This window comes from Crocodylus porosus, unplaced genomic scaffold (assembly GCF_001723895.1).
Source record: "Crocodylus porosus isolate Cpor-Errol unplaced genomic scaffold, CroPor_comp1, whole genome shotgun sequence".
In the NCBI taxonomy this organism is placed as follows: Eukaryota; Metazoa; Chordata; order Crocodylia; family Crocodylidae; genus Crocodylus; species Crocodylus porosus.
Window position 1 is genome coordinate 26120755 of NW_017728909.1, and position 20089 is coordinate 26140843.

Genomic DNA, 20089 nt, shown 5'->3' on the forward strand with positions numbered 1-20089 from the left:
TTTTTGAAGATGGGGACCACGTTGGCCCTCTTCCAGTCCTCCGGTACCTCACCAGAGCACCACGAGCGCTCATAAAGTTGTGCCAGGGGACTTGCAATGACCTCGGCCAGTTCCTTTAGAACTTTTAATAATCTATTAGTAAGTTTGGAAATTATACAAATTATTTTAGCAAAAGTTTATACATTTCTGTAATAACTAGGTTGGAAATTGAACAACTACTTGCTTAGTTTCAGGTATATGAAGTACTTAATGCTTTTATCCCCTTTTTAGTTTTGATTATTGTGGTATAATAGTCTAAGGCTTACGTTATAAATGAAATGGAGAATGTGCAAATAATATTGTCAGAAATGTTGTTATTAAGTGCTGCTTGATTCAACTGGATTGCATGATTAAGCTTATAAAAGTATTTAAAATACTTACATCACTTTTTTTCTGTCTTCTAATTCGTGAATTTCTTGGATTTTGTTTTCAGCCGGTTTGTGCCACCACAGACAAGCTCTGGTAACAGATTTATGGCACAACAGAACAGCCCAGTGCCTAGTCCATATGCTCCTCAAAGCCCTGCAGGATACATGCCATATTCACATCCTCCAAGTTACACACCACATCCCCAGATGCAACAAGGTAATAGTCCCTCTGTATGCAGAAGTCTTGTTAACTCTTAACTCTACATGGATATTTCACAGATGTTTAATTATTTCCAAAAAATCCCATCCTGCCCACACTATTCATGAAGAAACTTGAGTAAAGTTAGTAGGATCTGTGTGCAGGTAAGCCAGGTTTATCCTGCAAAATATTGCAGACACATCTGTATAGATAAGGTATGAAAAATGCTGCAGTGTAGCTATTCTAGCAAAGCCATCATAGTGCAGAGTAGCTGTACGTTAACAAAGATTCAGTACCAAGTGTGTAATAGCTTTAACAAAGATAGTGGAATGCCTTTTTTCAAAAATGGATTTGTACCCTAGTTTGATTGATTTATTTAAAATATAGCAGAAAAAAGTCTTCATTTGAGTGACTTAGATTGTTCTGAAAAGACTTTTGAAATACCTAGGCAGGCAAGGTTCTTCGAGTAGATGTAATGCCTTTTATTAGACCAACTGAGTCATTGCGGAAAAGTTCTTAGCAGGCTTTCGGGGACAATCGCCCTTCTTCAGGCATAGGGAGTCTTCCTTGGAGTCTCAGACCAGCAGAGACTCCATGTGCCTAAAGAAGGGTGACTGTGCCTGAAAGCTTGCCAAGAACTTTTTTCCAACGACTCAGTTGGTCTAATAAAAGATATCACATCTACTCAAAGAACCTTGCCTGCCTATGTCCTTAGACCAACATGGCTACAACCAAAAACTCAGTTTTGAAATACTTGTCATTACTTAGCCTAATTTGCATTTAACTGCATTTAAGTATGGGATTGTTGTGAGTTTCGTGCCATTTATGTCATTTAGAGTTGTTTAATGTGCCTGTGATAGCGATGAAAAACTAATTCCCGCCTTGGGGCGGGAAGAGCCATGCCCAGGTCAAGCAACATGTGGCTGCCTGGGAACAGCCTTGTGCTGCCACTGACCCCAGCTGGGTAAGAGCCCCAGACCCAGCCTGGCACCACCACCCGCCCCGGCCCAGTGCCACCCCCAGGCTGGGGGCTGTTGGCACCCCCAATGGCCCTGGCCCCAGTCCCATGCTGCAAGCAGTCCCTGGCCCTGCCTTGGCCCAGCCCCAGCTGGCACCACCATTGCCGCTGGCCCCAGCCCAGTGCTGCTGCTGGGTCAGGGCCCGCATGGGGATGGGGCTGTGGACCTGTGGAGGCCCCAGCCCCATCCTGGCCTCTTCTGACTGCCCTGACAGCCAGCTAGGCCCAGGCCAGGCCCCAGCCGTGGTGGTGGTGCCAGCTGCCGGCGGGCCTGGCTCCAGCTCTCACCACTACCACTGCCAGCCTCAGCACAGTGCCGCTGCCTGGCCAGAGCCATTGACTGCATTGGGATGGGGCTGGGTCCCGCAGACGTGGACCTGCACAGAACCAGCCCCATCTCGGCACTACTGAAGGCCCTGGTCATGTGCTGCCAGCGGGCCCCAGCCCCAGCCGGCACCACCACCACCTCAGGCCTCAGCCCTGTACGGCTCCGGCCTCAGCCCCAGCCTGGTGTCGCTGTCTCCCCCATCCTGGTGCTGGTGACGGCCCAAATGCAGCCCCAGCCCTGTGCTGCTGGTGGGCCCTATCCTCAGCCCCACGCTGCCGGTGGGCCCCAGCCCCAGCCCCATGCTGCCCACAGCCCTGGTCCCAACAGGCACAGTGCTGGCACCTACCGTCTTCCCAGAGCCTGGGGCTGGGAGACAGCTGGGGCTGGGGAGGGGAGGCAGCAGCTGTTTGCAGCCTCTTGCCTGCAGCTGGCCCAGATTCGAAGTAGCTGCTGATAGCCGTAGAGCCTGGGCTGCTCCCAGCAGCTGGCCTGGAGGATGGAGCCCCTGCTGCAAGCAGCCTGGCCTCCATGACTGTCAGCAGCTACCCAGAACCTGGGTTGGCTGCAGCTGGAAGGCTACAAACAGCTGCTGCCTTCTGGCCCCAGCTGTCTCTCAGCCCCAGATCCAGCCCTGGGCTCTAGGGAGGCAGCAGATACTGGTGATGCTGCCTTCGTCACTTCTGCAAAGCAGCGTGTGAAACCCCACGTGGCAGGGCACAGCAGGGGTGCAGAAAGCTGCCTGCCGTTCCGAGCTCCCTGCTGCCCTGGCCACACTTACCCTGCAGGTGGGGGCAGCAGTGAGGGTCACAACCCTGTGTTTTGCCCATGCTGCCCCCATGCAGACAGGGGAAGTGTGACCTGGGCAGCGCGGAACTTGCAGCAGCAGGCAAGCTTTCCTGTGCAGCCCCTCTGTGTGCTCCTACTCTGGGTCACACACACTGCGCTTGGGAGGGCATCAGGGCTGGGAGCACAGTGTGTGCGAGGGCAGCATAGTGGGGAGCATCACAGGTATCTGCTGCCTCCCTGGTGCCCAGGGCCGGGTCTGGGGTTGGGAGGCAGCAGCTGTTTGCAGCCTTCCAGCTGCAGCTGGTCCAGGTTCTGGGTAGCTGCTGATAGCCACGGAGCCTGGGCTGGGCGGCAGGGGTTTTGGGTGGGAGGCAAAGGCCACAAGCAGGGCATCCTGCCATGTACTCCCTGCGCTTGTTTTGTTTATCTGGCATGCCAGCACTCCGGCACCTTCCAAGGTAGGCATTGTGGGGCTTTTCTGCACTCCAGCCAAAAAACATCGCCTACCTCTGGTATAGATGAACATCAGAGAATATATTCTATGCCATGATACTCTAGAATGGACCATTTTCTTGATTTAATGCACTAATGATGAAAGCCCAATTTAAAAATATTTTTGGACTTGTTTATTTTTATTTTTTGTTTACTCTGCCATGCATTTCATATTACAGCCAAAATAGCAATTTGCCTTAAGATAATGTTGACTAACTAAAATTTATTGTTAGTATTATTTATTGTAGTGCTTGTTTACATTTTCTTTTAAGAGGTATTGTTTTTTTTCTTTTAATCTGGTCATATGAGGTTAGACTCTTTGAATTTCAGTTAAGAAATATTTCCAAATCTTCACTTTTCCTTTCCAGTTCAATGTAATCTTTAATAAATGTTTCTATAACTGTTCAATGTTTTCAGTTTTGATCCAAAAGTATTTTGTCTGTTATCAACCCTCTTATTTACTTCTACTTTGTAAATGCAAGTTCAATTTATGGGAAAAAAATGCAAATTAAACAATCTTCTGTTTAAAAAAGAAAATTGATCGGTGACTGGTACAATTTAAAAAATTCCTAGTAAATGTTATTTTACAGTTGTTACAACTACTTGTTGCTGAAGGAATACTGATGAGTTCAACTGATGGCCAACCTCAGTTCCAATCCATTTGTCTTGCATACATTATCAATAACAGGTCTTAATATTTAACGCTTATGTATCTTTAAGAGTTACTTAAAACATCCATCTTCATTTCTTTTCTTATTTCAGCTTCAGTATCGAGTCCCATTGTCTCAGGTGGGATGAGGAACATACATGAAAATAAAGTTTCAAGTCAGTTGTCTGGCAATTCAGCTAATCACCATGCTGATAATACTAGACATGGCTCAAATGAAGACTACCTACAGATGGTGCACAGACTAAGTAGTGATGTATGTTATATACATATCAGTTCTTTAGATTAAAGCAAATGTTTGAAAAATATTTATCTTGTGTAACTGCCCTAAAAGCCAAGGCAAGCACTTTGTGCTGTTGATGAATAGGTAGAAAACTTAGAGGAGCTAATACATTTTAATTTTTCAGTTTTTGCTTTCATACATTGAGCAGGTCTGAATTTTCACATTTTTTAAATTACCACTCTTTCACTTGGAACCACTTGTACAGCATTTCTTTCAAATTTATGGAAAGTGAAGATTATTTTAGAGGCAACCTTTCCTGAAATACTTGGGTGATTTGAACAGTATGCGAGTCTATATAGGTAAATCAGTATTACTGAAGCCTTGTGTCCGTTGCTAGTGGACATGATGCATTTGAAACAGTCTATTAAAATGCTTTCTTGGGTTGTAAAGTGGTCTTGTCAAAAATGATGGACATTTTGTTGGGTGCTTTTTTATTCAAGATTTTGTGTAAGAAACTATAAGCGTAATTTCTTACATGGAAACTCATTTTCCTGAGGTCAATTCAGTTCACTTAGTGAGTGAATTTCCTGCTTTAGTGACCAATCTGAAATATGCTAAACTTTATAGAAGAAAGTGGACCTCTGAACTTATCCCAGATGAGTTCCTATGTTGATGATGAATTCTCCACTAAGTGAACTCTTAATTCTTCCAACAGTTTCTCAACCTTCTTGCTGAGGTTCTTTTTTACAAACTTGTCATTTAATTTCTTAAATTTCATTCTTTTGTGGAATGATCTTAGGTTCTAGTTTTTGTTTTGTTTTAAGCATCAGTTATTTGAGTAGTGTTACATTCCCTGCTACAGATTATGAACAATATTTTAACTTGGGATATTCAGGAACAAAGTAAGCCTGTGTTGCTTAAATTTAGGGCATAGTTTTATGAGCTTGCAATAGTGGGCACCTGTTGTTTTTATTAGCTAGTCAGTAGGCAGAACATGGTTGCACGCTCTACACTTGTGATGCTTTCTGTAGTCTCCAGTGAAGTGTATGATAAGTCCCTGAATAGAGTTAATTCAGTAAAACCTTGAGAAAGTAAATCAGCTGTATCACTTTCTTCAGTGAACACAAACATACAGTCAGTAATTCAGCTGTTTCCAGAATATCACTGTTTGAAAATGCTCACCAAACAAATAAGCAGTGAGCTTTTACATAACAGTTTACATAAAATCACAAATACAGTAGAAAGCCAATATAATGCCTGCATAATATACAGCAGGAGCTGATGATCATATCACTCTGCCTCAGTGATAAAACGTGACAATTTTTTCACACCAAAAAAGTATACATTTTCCAGAGCTAAGCTTTATTTTTAAAACTTCCTGGCTGTATTAAATCTTTTGTAAAAATTAACCAATAGACATTTTCCATGGAATTTTTAGAAAGATCTTGGGGGAAAAAAGGCATTTAAAAATTATAGAAAATCAGGGTTAAAAAGGAACCTCTGGAGGTCATCTAGTCCAATGCCTGGCTAAAAGCCAGGACCACCTCCAGCTAGATAATACCAGCCAAGGCTTTGTCTACCTGGGTCTTAGAAACCTCCACAGATGGAAATTCTGCAGCCTCTCTGGGCATCCTGTTCCAGTGCTTTACTACCCGCATAATGAAAGAGGTTTTTTCCTAATATCTAACTTAAATTCCCTTGCCTCAACTTGAGACGATTGCTCCTTGTTCTGTCATCTGCCACCACTGAGAACAGACTAGCTCTCTCTTCTTTGTAGCCACTCTTCAGGTAATTGAAAGCTGCTATTTAATATCTCTAACAATATTTATAGTCCAAACATTGGAGAAATGTCCTAGGCTATAAGAACCTGATAGCGATGCTAACCAGAAAAGGAAATAAACTAAACAGCTAACTAAACAGACAAGTACCAAATCAGTTAAATAGACAGTAGACTGGCTTATTCTCATTTTCCAATCTGCTGGGACACATCCGAGGTAGAAAAAAACCCAGTGAAAATACGTTACAATTTTAAAATCATTGCATTTTTGCCTAATATAAGAGCTACAAATTAAAAAAAAAAAAAAATCAAATTCAATAAAGTCAACATTTTAGAGATTTTCTTAATTAGAATGTCCTGTTTTTACACTTATTGTCTGAAAAAATGTATTTGGTGTTGATGCCTTCTCTGCTTCACGGCTCCCTGGATGATTATTTAAAAAAAATCTGTGCAAAATTCTCAGCAATTTTTGTGGTTGAGAAAAAAGTGTAGGCAGTATATTTTTATATAATATTGCAGTTTGACCCTTGGAATGAGAACAGTCATAAATGAGAATTACGACATCGTATAAATTATGTACAAGATAGATTGAGTCTTTCATTAAAGACTATTTCCCTGCTATTGCTGGTTTATTTTATAGCTCTTTTTCCTAGTTTTATGTTGTAATTGCTTTAAAAAATAAATTAATAGGTATAGCGACAGTTCTAAATTTTGAAAACTTTGTATTATAACATTTTATAAGTTTTGAAGTGCATGCTTCACATATATTCATATTTAAGGCCCCTTTCCAGTAAGACACTTAGTACTTGTCTGGATTAGGTACATGCCTAAAGTTGCTTTTCAAGTGTCACGTTTGATTGGACAGTTTTCCGAATTTTCCAGAATTAAATATTCATACTCTAGAAGGATTAACGTGATATGTTTCAGTATGTAGACTACTGATTTCATTGCGACTTAAAATTAAGCCAAATAATCAACACTGGTTGTGTCAAAGCTACAAAGCACAATGTATGTTGGAAAAAATGGAAAGAAGGAAATCCAAATATTAAGAGAATGAAAAATATTAAGAAAAAGGCAGCGTGATGCCTTTTAGATAACTGGTAATACAGTTAGTTAGACCAGCGACTAGACCGACTTTTAACCCTCTTCGCTAATTTTTTTTCTTATTTGAGTTTAACTTCACTGTTTAAAAGAATGATCCTTTCTCAAAGTGAGGGTATTTATAGAAATAAAAGCCAAAAAGTTGTTGTTTTTTTTAATGCGGGTACTTTTTTTGAAAACACAAGTGTGCTTTTTCTTTCCTGTACTTGGAAAAAATAAAAATAAATTAAGGTTGTTGCACTGTAGAAATTCACGCAGTATTCTAGTAATAAACCTGTGTATATATGCATTCTTTTGTCCAGCAGAGGGCTCTACTATTTTTCATGAATGAAACAAACATAAAGAAAAAAGTTAAATGAGAAACTGAATGAAGTCTTTTTTTCCCCTATTTAAAGGTAGTGTGTGAAAAATATGAAAGTCAAATTTAATGTCATGTTTGTTTACACAACTTAAAATTGTATTGGCAATTTCTGTATATCTGGTTAATGGGTATTTGTATTACCAGGAAAGCTACCAAAAGTTTTCATGGAACATGTTGATTTATGGAACACTATTAATTGAACAATATTATATTGGTTTGTGAAGTTAGGAATACATTTTTATTTATTATTTGCATGCTCTAGTTATAGGTTTTTATTAGCACTCTTGATTTCATTTCAAAATATTCTCTCTGGAATGGCCTCAATTGCAAGTAGCCTTATATATTTAAATTCTGTACTAGTAATTGTCCTCTGATCCACTTTTCAGTATTGTATTTATTGCAGGTCTTTTTAAGCTAGTGTTCTTGCTTGTAATATACATTACCATCACTGTTTTTTAGGATGGTGATCCTTCCATAAGAAATGCTGCATCATTTTCTTTAAGATCACCACAGTCGGTATGCTCTCCAGCTGGAAGTGATGGAACCCCTAAAGGTACTCTTACAGTTAAAACACATTGAATGTATATATTTAGCTCTTATTTTTCATAGTTATAAAGAACAGATGACTTAAAGCTACGTAATTTGATCTAATTAGTATTCTGCGTTCAGGTAAAACCAAAGAATTTAGACATATGTAATGATATTTTTAATTAAGAATTTATTTTGATCCCCTGTTAACTGGAAATCTGTGGATGTCCAAAATTTGACCTAAGGTATTTTAAAATACTACTATATCTTTAGGATATCAGGATTCTAAACCCCTTCCACACTGTAGATTAAGATGTATTCTAACAGTCTTATTTGTTCTGTTTGACACAATTGGAAAGCACTGCATATGTTGAGATTTTAGTCTGCACAAAAATGTCATAGCAAAGGATAGTTATTGTATCAATTACAATCTAACAAACTGTGTTTACGTAACGTAATATTATGTTGACTAAAACTGTTTAATCTCTAGTGTGGATGAGGTTTAAACACATTATCTGATAGGAGTAAAAGGAAATTTCAGTGGGAAAAAAAAAAAAAAGCTCCACCCTTCAAAAATAATTCTTTATACCAAAATCCAAAATGTACATCTCTGTCTTTGATTTTATAACAGTAATTAACTAAGAAATGAGAAGTGGAATACACAGTTTTGGTGAAGAGTGGAGGATGATGTCAAATTGTTCATATTTTTGTGTACAATGTGTCTGGACAGAGCAAAAATGGTTTCTTCTGCTTGAGAATTAGTATAGCATAAAGCATGTTTAATTATTTGCCATGTAGAACAGGTAGGATGTTGAGAGAGCGCAAAGGGTGGAACAGAGAAGGGATCCAGACATTTGCTAAAATGATTTTTCCAGTTCATTGTGATATACAGGTGTCTTGGGACAAGTAAAGGTGGAGGAGAGAGAGGCCTTCAGTGCATGAGTTGTTTGTGGCCTTGTAGAAGCTGCAGCATAAAGAATTTATAAAACCTTGTGCTAGGTGGCAAAGATTGGTGCCTTTAAGAAATGCAGAGTCCCTATCAGCAGAGCTGTTACTGTTAGTTAAGTCTAGTGGTTCCAGGAGACCTCACTACAGAAACAGTTGTCACATGCCAAGAATTTTCAAATAACTTAGTTGATGAAATTTCTTCCTGTTGAACGTTTAAGGTAGAATCATACAGTGACTTGTTTTAATCAGTTGTAATTTTTTATTGTTGTGGAAGTACTGGCAGACCTTCTGGATTGTACCTGTATATTGGATCCATCCCTCTCTTGGTTGATAAAGTTTAGATAGAAAATACTTAGTAACTGGTGGAGGGCATTTTTAAGTAGTTATGATTTTAAGCCTTGATTGAGACACCAAGTCTTAATACTGAGAGTCTTGCCAAATGCTGCTCTTGCTTTTTCTTGTGCTTTCTTGCTCTCTGCCTTTTAGCTAAACTTAAGGACAAGGGAAAAAATAATTACAGTATTACTTGGACCCTCACAATCCCAACCCTCTGTTTTTGGCTGGGTGTAATATGAAAACTGATTGACAAATCTAGTGATGAGTGAACATTGAATTTCACATTTAAGTTTTTTGATTTTATATTTACATGACAACATTTTAATGGGTCAAACTTTAGCAGAGTTAGAGAATGTTGTTTCCTCAATAAACTGTAGTTTTGCTTTAGAGGACTGAAAAAAAAAGTAGCATCAGGCATGTAGGCATCAGCCCAGACATGAGAGGTACTCAATGGCAAAAAATTCTTAGATGTTAATTTCCCATCACTATTCTGTGAGCACCACACAGACTTTGTATATTTATGTTCATAACACCTTTGTGGGGCAGGGCAGCAGTACTATCACCATTTTGTACATGAGGAACTGAGGAATTAGTCCCAGTTCCTCAGAATCATTTAGACATCTAACTCCTGTTGCTTTTGAAGGAGCCAAAGTGACTTTCCATGGCCAGAGGAAGTCTGTGGCAGAACAGCAATTACTCATGGCACTCACAAATCAGTAGCTGCCTCTGTGATTCTGGGCCATCCTTCATCTCTTAAGCTATGTGTTCCTACTCAACCTAAGTCTGCTAAAAAGTTTATAAAAATCTTGGTAATCCATTCGTCTATTCATTGAACCTGGGCTGTAGGTTTAAGGTTTACAGCTTTGCAGCCTTTGGTCCAGGATGTGTAAAACCATACAGAAAAATATGTAGTGTTAATTTTTGTAGTTTTGACTTGGAGATAACACTGAACTCTGTATACTTCACTGGAGCTGGTGTTCAATGTTTAGTTATGATAAAACTTAACATGATGGATGTACAAAAGTAACATTTGTAGGCTGGGGGAGATGTATAAAAGAAATAAGTTATATCTGCTCTTTTGATTGTGTTTTCCACTTAATCCAATGGATTAATTTTTTTTTTTTGTTAAGATATGTTTGGAAGCATATCTCATACCACAAATACCAGAGGTAGTTCTCATTTGTCCATGAGGGCCTATGACTTTTTCATAATTTTTCTGGTTTTGGTTTAGATTCTTTCTCCAACCAGACAAATGAAGCTGCTTTTACCTGTTAACTTTCCTACTTTTTAAATTTTGAAGCAGTGGTAAAAAGTATTTTCCTTTCATTCATTAAACAGACAGTATTCCAAGTAGGATTACTCATCTGGTTTTCTCCATTTCTTCTACTCCTACCTAGAATGGCAGTGTCAAACACATATGTTCCATTTAGTAAGGGATGTTTTCTGGAGCTGTTTAATGTGGGGAACACTGCTACAGTTGTTCCTAGTCTCTGGTCACTCTACCAAGAGACAGGGGCTCAGAGTCTCTCTATGACTTGTCAAACTTACATGTGCCTGTCCTTTATATCAGCTGTGAAACCTCTGAGTACACCTTTTCAAAGGTCACCACCAAATTTTTTTAACCAGCCTGCTCTTATGAGCTAATGACCTTTCAGATTATGTTGAAAAACCTCTCTCAAAACTCTGTCTTTAAAGGGAAAAATTCCAAGGTATTACCCGAGGATATTCATAAAACAAGAGTCATAATTGTAATACGCAGCTGTTTTATGTAGAACATTTCATCTGGAGATTTCAAGGGTTTACAAATGAGCATGTTTTCAAGTTGTTGACTGCAGGGAATATTCCTTTATACTATCTTCAAGCATTTTTATTGGCATTTAAGACAGGTCAGAACTCATGATACATTTCTTCTGTGGACTAAACCCCAAAACAGAACAGTCGCATCGTCTTACTATATGTCTCTCTCTCCCAGAAAAGGTTTTAAGAAAGAATATATTCTTGATCCTGACCTCTGACACAATTGTAGCCCTTTCCACAAAGAGTCTTTTGAATATAACTGCTGTGAGTCAGAGGAGCAGGACAGGATTTTTTCCTCACATGTGAATTCCTGCGGAGGGCAGTGGTGTTCACTATAGAACATTGTGAGCGATGATGGAGAACAGATATATCAGTAAGCAAAACAGAGTTTGTTCTCCTCCTGTCTCTTTCCTTATCTTGTTTCTTCCTTTTCCCTAATAATTTATTTAGTGGGAAGCATTAGTGCATTCTGAAGGAAATTATATTCTACAAGCTACGGTCAATAAAATCTGCCTATCGCCATAAGAACAATTTTAGCATTTGCTTCACTTATATAATAATAAAAAGAAACATCTAAAAATCTCTGGCTGTCTGAGATGTGGAGATATTAAACTGGGTAGTTTAAAAATAAAATTCCAAATGGAGTTTTTAACTTCCATTACAGTAAATCTCTTCAGATCTTCTGACATTGATGGACCTGGTTTATTTGAAAATATCATTCAGCTCCTTTTTATCATGAATTTCTCTGCTTTGCCTTTAAAAATTACCATTACTTATACAAAATATTTCCTGTGCTATGACTATCACCTCTCTCTCTTCAAGAAAGTTTTGGAATTCCTAACAGCCTAGCCATGAAGCCTAAGGATCCATGTATACCCATGCTAAGACAATTTACTCCTGAGTCTCTAATCCCTAGGGATCTGTCAGCAAGCAAAACAGACCAACATGTGCTTGCTTCAGGCACATAAGTTTGTAATCTACTTAAAGAAAAAATTTCCTGAAAACTTTTTGGAAGATCATTTCACTATGAGTCAAGACAGATACAGAGTCAAGATTCTTTCAAATACAGAAAAATGTTGACAAGCTCCTGGTGTTGATCTGACATGCTACAGGATGAATGAACAAGTATTACTGATCCATCTTCATCTGTTTGAAGTGGTCTTCTGGTTTCTAGGCATAGGGAATACTCTGGGCAACACAGCATGAGAGAGTGTTTCAAGAATTCCTCTTAGGAGCTGGGAACAAATTCCAACAAGAGATGCAAAACAGTGACGATATCATCAGAGTGATCCATTATTTCTGTTGATGGAAACAGGAAACCAGCGTAAAGATAGGATCATCTCTGCACAAATCTGAATCCTAAATTAATGTTTTTCAGGATTTTGAAATGGACAAGCCTAGTGTTTCACAACAAAGACAATATGACCAAGCCAGACTTTAGAACATCAACTTAGTGATAAATAATCAGCATAATTATTCCCAAGATCATTTTGAGAAAAGAATGTATTGGAGTTCAGTTAGAAAATGACAGCTATGATGTATTAAGGGGTAGCAACAAGAAATTTAAGTCTAAATGTGAAAAGTATGTTTATTATCTCCTGGGCAGAAGCTCACTTGGTCCCTGTTTAGATGATTGACAGAAAAGTGGTACTGAACACAAAAGCCTTCTGAATCAACAGGCAGACCACAAACATAGTTCTTGAAACTTGAGGTAGACAAACTAGTGTCTGGAGCAAATTAGCTAAGCCACTATTCGGTGGTTCATGTTCACATTCAGCTGTAATATAAAAAATCATAAATGGGAAGTGGAGCAGATATAACAGGAAAAAGTTGTTTATAAACTGTGAACTCATTTTTTCTAAAATTTCTCCCACCCTCAATCCCTTCTTCTCCATATTGCAAGGAGTAGTGACTATGATAAAAGGAGGCCATGATTGCCATCCTTACCCCGAACTTGACAGGAAGGCAGTTGTACTCAAAGAATGAGGATACATTGCGCAAGCCTTCCTTCAATCTTTTCAGTAGACAGTATCTCCTGTGATGGTACCTGCTAGGGCTGTGCGAAGCTTCAGGTGCTGATTCAGTTTGGAGGAGATACAAATCAAAACAGAGAAGCAGTTAAAAGGTCTGAATTGATTTGAAGCTCTCTGAATCGATTCAGAAAAGATTCAGAGAGTTTTGGCGGTTTTTCAGGCAGTACCTTCCTGCTCCAGCAGGAAGCTGGACCTGGACTCAGCTGCTAAATAGGGGACAGGGGAGGGAAGGCTGGAGGAGGGGGGAGGGGACCATGAAGGGACCCCCAGCAGGCCCCCATCCCATGCCTGCTCCTCCAGTGCCCCCCATCTCCCATGGCTGCTCTGCCTGGCCCCAGTTCCTGATGCTTTAAAAAAAAAAGCCCCCACTTACTGGGTGCTGCCAGGCTGGGGGTGATTTCATAGACATCAGGGCTGGAAGGGACCTCGGGAGATCATCGAGTCCCCATTGTTGATCCCCTTTGTTCCCCACTGCCCCACACTGCATGGGGGGGCTCTGTCACCAGCCCCTACCCACTTTCCCAGCCCCCTCCCCCATGGCTGCCCCACCCCAGCTCCAGCCCTTTAAGAAGAAGAAGAAAAACAAAAACAAAAAAAACCCTGGACTTGCCAGCTCCTGCACTGACCTCAGGGCTTTGGGGGGCTCCTGGAAGAGCCCCCCACGTAGTGCTGGGCAATGGGGTTTGCCCCCTGCTGAGCAGGAACTGGTAGGTCTGAGTTTTATTTAGTTTTTATTCCTTAAAGGGCCAGAGTTGGGGTGGGCAGAGCATCCATTGGTGGGGCTGGGACACTGAGGAGCTCATGACAGATCCCCCCATGTGGTGGGGGAGAGGAAGGATCCTCCCCACCTGGCAGCACCTGGTGAGTTAGGGCTTTTTTTTTCCTTCAAAGTGCCAGGAGCTGGGGCAGGCACTTCTGGGGCTGGGAGAGTGAATGGGAGATAGGGCCTGTGTGATTTGGAGATTCTGCTGCTGCCACCAAATCAGATTTGGCCGAATCAATTTGGATCAGTGATTTGATTCACTGTCCCTGGAATCAGCCAAATCCAAAGCTGAAGTAAATACTAGCTACTTCTTACAGGCCTAGTACCTGCCTCTGCATCATATTTTGGGTTATCTGAGTTTAAAAGCTTAGGGCATGTTGCTCAATAATTGAAATGGCGGGGACACTCTTTCCAATATAATGTGAATGTTCTTGTATTCACACAAAAGCCTTCTTGGCTTGAACTTTGGACAAAATAGTTTTACTGGTACTAAGATATAGTGGCCTTCCCATTCTCTCAATTTCTTACAGGATGGCCCAGACTTGAAAGTAGTATCTGTCTACAAGTGTTGCATATTTTTGTGCTAGAACCAATTATTTTTAACTTGGACATACCCATACCTTGTGGTATCAGGATTCATAATAGCAACAATCTTGTCTCAGCCCAAGTCTTATATTTCCTACCTGGGATTTTGACCAGTTCATTCAGACAGTTGGCATCTACTTCCCTATATTTCTTTTCCATTAAAATATTCATCCTGGTCTCATTCCATTAGCAAGAAAAGTTTCTGGAAAACTGTCTTTTAAGAGGACATGAGCCTTACTATTTCTTGTATCAGAAAATATTGCTGTTTATGAATCAGAATCTGTGAATCTGTTTATAGTCCAAAGTTATTCTAAAGTTTAATACATCCTTCCATATGTTACAAGTAATTATTTTTACTAATGCTTGCACACTTGAAACGTCTTGGAACACATGATTCATGTGAAAATAATGGTTAAAACGTATCTTGAAAAAATGATCAGTTCAAGGAACTGCATGTCTTTTTTATTTCTTCTTACCCAAAATGTCTGGGTTTAACAGTTTCTAAAACATTCATAGCCAACAGCTTGAAGCCCTGTATTGTCAGGTCTGTATAGCTGAGAATAAACCATTATGGAAGGGATCAGCTCAGTTATGGCAGTGTGGTAGACAGTTAATTGTTCAGCACAAAGAAAATCTGTGAATCTGCCTATTTTTTGTTAACTGCTTTATAAAACACTAAAACTACAACTATTGCAGAAATGTCTTGTAGCAAGAAGATGCTGCCTAGTATGGTCCCCAAAATAATTTTGTTTATGCTACTTTACAGAAAAGGCAAACTTTGTTCATTTTTCATATCTCCCATCCTACTACTTTCCCTTATTACTTGCAGTATTCCAAATGTGTGTGGAGTGAGCAGGATACAGAATTTTGAAACCAAGTATTTTCTTCGTAGGAATGATTTTGTCTCTCAAGTCTCTTGGCCTGAGAAATCCTTGCACTCTTCAGGCTACTCCTGAATAGAAAGACCCTGATTCTCTACTACTTGGCACCTTGTGTAGTTATTTCCTTTTTCTGTAGCAAAATTTAAAATGCTACCAGATCAGGGAAGTACTGTTACACTTGCTTTGTACTGGTATAATGGCTTACATAAAGTTCAGGGCAGTGGGGAATCATGTTAATATCATTGAATAAAGTATAAGAACTGAGCATTCCAGTTTAGCTTAGAGACTGCTCATTTGGAGCCAGAATGTAAGGTTGGGGGGTGGGTATGAGTCCCCTGGGCAAGTTTCAGTATCCTGTGGTATTTTCAGAAAGAGAAGGAGACTCCATGGCTATGGCACTTTAAGCACATTGCATTTCCACGCTGAGCCCAGCACATGCTCAGAAGAGGCAGAGCCTTAGTTGGACCTGGCTTGCCTGGCATCTGTAAAGACTGGGTGATTCAGCAGGCTTTTCAGTGCTTTTAGCGAAAGCTGATTCCATCAGCTTTAGCTGCAAGTGCCAAAAAGCCCCGCTGAAGCTGTCTGATCTATACATATGCTGCAGAGCCAAATCGAAGTAACTTGCTGCTGCTTCTGATAAAGTGTGGTTTGTTTGTTCTTTTTAACGTCTGCAAGCAGCCCATGTGTCTAATTAGAGGCAAGGTCATTACCAGAAAGCAAATCAATAGGCAGCAAACTTTCTCCTAGGAATGTGAAAGGTTAAACGATTAGTTGTTTAACCAGTAAGTCAGTTGACGATTGGCTATCTTACTGGTTATTGTTTAGCTCAGGGTGGGCACAGTCTGGCAGGGAAGGGAGAGGATGGGAACCAGAAGGTGGTGTGGGGAAAGCAGTGAAGGGGACTAGTACCCAAAGCTGGGGCTACCTCAAGGAGGCAGCCGACTGATTTTGCTGGCAGATTTCGAGGGTTCATCATGCTTGGGAGGGCCCCCCCATGCCTCTGGCCAAGGAGCCCTGTTGGCACCGCCTCTCGCTGCTGATTGGCTGTGTGGGTTGTCTGTCATATGGTTCCACCCCTCATCACTTATTGGTTGTGAGGGCTGTCCGTCATGCAGCCCTGCCCCTTACTACTGGTTATTGGAGAGTGGTGGGGCTGCCCTCTCAACCAGTTAGTGGTGAGTGGCATGCGTGGCAGCTGTCTCGGGCTCCCTTGTGTGCCGGCAGCCCCCCCCCCCCCACACGCCGCGCACACATGCGCGCACACACACACTGTAGGCTGGACAGCTGGATTGCAGCCAGCATTTTATTCTGAGTAAGTTTTCTTTTTCTTTCTTTTTTTGGCCACAGATTTCAGATTTTATATTTTCCTCAACACGGGTGAAATCATGATTTTGGTAGGTCCCTACCCATAGCCTAAGGGGAAACAGCAGGTAACCTAATGACTCTTCACAAGTGCTCCCTCCCTCTCAGCTCCAGACTTCACATGGGCTGCATTGTCTGGCTGGGCTTGCCACCATCCCTACTCCCAACCCTGTCAAAGGGCCCCAGACACAGGTTCCAGCAGCAGCTGTGTCTGAGCTGCTGTGTTATTAGTTAACCATTTAACTGATGCAATTAGATGAAGTTAAACACATTTTTAAACTAATATTTCCATCCCTACTTTATACTGTACATAGTAGCAAGCTAATTTTTTGTAAATTCTGAGGTTTTTAGGTCAAGAGACAATATCAAGAGTTTCAGGAATTATGTGATTGAAAACAGAACAAGATATTCATGGTATAAACAAGGACTTTGGCTTTGGGGGTTGACTTTGGCTTTGGGGGAGAGGGTCAAATTTGAAATATGCTAGGAAATGAATTGGAAAGATTTTATGAGTTTGGACATGGAGAGAGGAAAAAGAAAGCATCAAAGTTAATCCCAAGATTGTAGGCTTGAATGACAATATTAAATTGTCAGTCATGATCAGGAAATGGGGGAAATATATTTCAAATATGATAAATCCAATTTATGCCAGATTCAGTGTAAGGATCAACTACATTGGAGAGACTAAAGCATAAAGGCCTGGAGGAAGGAGGAGAAGCTGTTGGTAAGAGAAGCACTTATATTTGAATGTTGACTTTGCTGCGCTAACCCTCCTTTTATCATGTTTCGGTTGGTATAATTGCAGGATGCTGTCTTTGAGGTTAGTCAGCAGAGCAGTCTGAAACTTCAGCTACTGAATAAAGCTGTCAGCTTGCATGCTGAAGGACTGACTTCCATTTATTTTCTGAGCGCAGTTCAAGATGTTTTCCAGGAAACATCCAAATGGTTGGAATACTCTGCCTTTCCAAGTGGTGTCAGAATACCATCGCAATACTGTCTAAACTTAAGCCAACAGTCCACTGGAATAGCCTGGAAACAGGATATTTTAACTTTGGAACCATGAGTTCAGAATTGTTGACTTCTGTGAGATGGTGCAAACCTTACCTGTTCTACTAGGCTTTTTAGTGTTGCAGAAGATTAATGGAACTTATGGGATTTGAAAGAGATTTTTAATTTGTGATGTCCACTTAAGGTCCTTTTTGGAGATCTGTAGAGGTTTTTAAGGCTTTGGGAGGAGCACTTTTTAAAACAAAAAAAATTAACTTGTGAGAAGGAAGAAAAAAGAATGGAGGAGGAGCTGTAATAACACAAAAATACCTTTGGTCACTTGTGGACAGAAAACATTGTTTCCATTAATTGTCAAATGAGAAGTGTAATTGGGGTTGGAGGAGTGCTGAGGTCAACCAATCTAAGATAAGAAGGTTGCAAAAGAAATTGCTTCATTTAGCGAGAGAGAAAGGCAGGGCCACTTTCCCTTTGCATATGAAAAGCTTCCTAATTTCATCTTTTCAAAAACATTAAGTAAGGAGAACTCTGGCTGGTGTGACTCATTTATGTGTTTTCATTTCAATTTATTGCATTTAAAAATGCACAGCTATATAACTAGTGCCTGTCTACTGATCATCATTAAGTCTTCATCACTGAACATTTCTGAGGATTTAAAAAGCCTTCAATCTCCTCTTCTGTTGCACATCTACTTTTTATTAGCCTCAGTCTCTAATGCTGTGAACACGTAGGCACCATATCAGATATTTTGACCACATACTTGGATTGATGCCTTCCCCACTTGATGTGGATTACTAAAATAAATTGTTAGGAGATATGGGCATCTTTTGCTGCAATTTATCTGAATTACATCTGGCTTGAGAATGATGTGTTTCAGAAATCCCTTTTTTTAGACTCTTTATAAGCACAAATATTTTGTAAAGTACACATTCTAAATGATATAGGTTATATTTAGTGTGTTTTTATATAAAAACATGAAACAACATAACTGTTCAGTTTTTTTAAATTATTATTCTAGGATCAAGACCACCTTTAATCCTACAGTCTCAGCCTCCACCTTATTCATCACCTAGAGATGTACCCCCAGACATATTGTTAGATTCTCCAGAAAGAAAGCAAAAGAAACAAAAGAAAATGAAGTTAGGCAAGGATGAAAAAGACCAGACTGAAAAAGCTGCAATGTATGATATCATTAGTTCTCCTTCCAAGGACTCCACTAAACTTACGTTAAGACTCTCTCGTGTAAGATCTTCGGATATGGACCAGCAGGATGATATGCTTTCTGGTTTGGAAAACAGCAGTGTGTCAGAGGGTGATATTCCTTTTAATGTGCAGTACCCAGGACAGACTTCTAAAACACCCATTACTCCACAGGATGTTAACCGCCCGCTAAATGCTGCTCAGTGTTTACCACAGCATGAACAGACAGCATTTCTTCAGGCACAACAAGTGCCTGTTTTACAACAGAACACTTCAGTTGCTGCAAAACAACCTCAAACTCCTGTGGTACAGACACAGCAACCGGTTTCACAGCAAGGAACTATTACGCCATATGATGAAGTAGAATTGGATGCATTGGCTGAAATTGAACGGATAGAACGTGAATCAGCCATTGAAAGGGAGCGATTTTCAAAAGAAGTGCAAGATAAAGGTAAAAGGATTGTGTGTGTGTACACTCTATATTCATCTCACATCGTCACACAGTTCAATTCTATTTTATTCAATATAGGTTTTTATACTGGGTCTCTGTTTAATGCGTGGTATCACTTTATTTGGAATCCTAAAAACATGGAGAGTCCAGCTGTAGATTATTTTGGGTCCATTCCCAGCTTCCCGGTTAAGAAATAAAATTCAATTTTTCCTCGTTTGGAGGAACTATTATATTAGATCACAATATAGTTGATGGTGCCTATGATGTTACTAGAATTTTGGTGAGACCACAAGATGACACTGAATCAAATTTTGTATTATACATTAGATAATTGATTAGTTCTAAAAATGAAAGGATTACTTCTCTTGCCTACTAGATAACTATCCAGGTATATAACTTTTGTCTTCAAATTACAGTAGAACTTCTTTTATATCATTTCTGTTTCAGTCACCAAACTTTGGATGTCAAAGATATATTAGACCAGAATAGTATTTTTTTTTTTTTTTTTTTTTTTAAGGACATGGTATGACTGAATAATAAATACTTCTATAGTGTCTTGGATATTTGATTAGATGAACATCTATGTTTATGTGGGATTACACATTCCACAGAAATATATTATACAGTAGTTTGTTATATTTTAGTGTTCCATATCAGAGGCCAGACTAGTCTTGATGAGTTTCCTTTCCAGTCTTTATTTAGAAACTGTCCTTATCGCTGGCATTGATTACATCTTCTTATTTCAAATTTCTATTACAAAATCAACGTAGTAAAATGAAATCCCACATCTTGAAATTCAAAATAATTTGTGTGTGCATATTAGATAAGACTAACTAATCCT

At 39.9% G+C, this 20089-nt stretch overlaps 1 protein-coding gene across 4 annotated transcripts in view; it reads left to right on the forward strand.

The window, feature by feature from the left end:
- The window catches only part of NIPBL (NIPBL, cohesin loading factor), a 215942-nt gene that overhangs the window by 111139 nt on the left and 84714 nt on the right, over window positions 1–20089 (forward strand). For 3 of the 4 annotated variants that reach the window (XM_019531969.1, XM_019531968.1, XM_019531971.1), the window contains exons 6-9: window positions 473–624; window positions 3993–4153; window positions 7819–7912; window positions 18616–19248. In XM_019531969.1, coding sequence (XP_019387514.1) covers window positions 473–624; window positions 3993–4153; window positions 7819–7912; window positions 18616–19248 — 1040 coding nt within the window. The remainder of the gene's footprint in view (window positions 1–472; window positions 625–3992; window positions 4154–7818; window positions 7913–18615; window positions 19249–20089) is intronic. The other variant, XM_019531970.1, reaches the window with a different exon arrangement.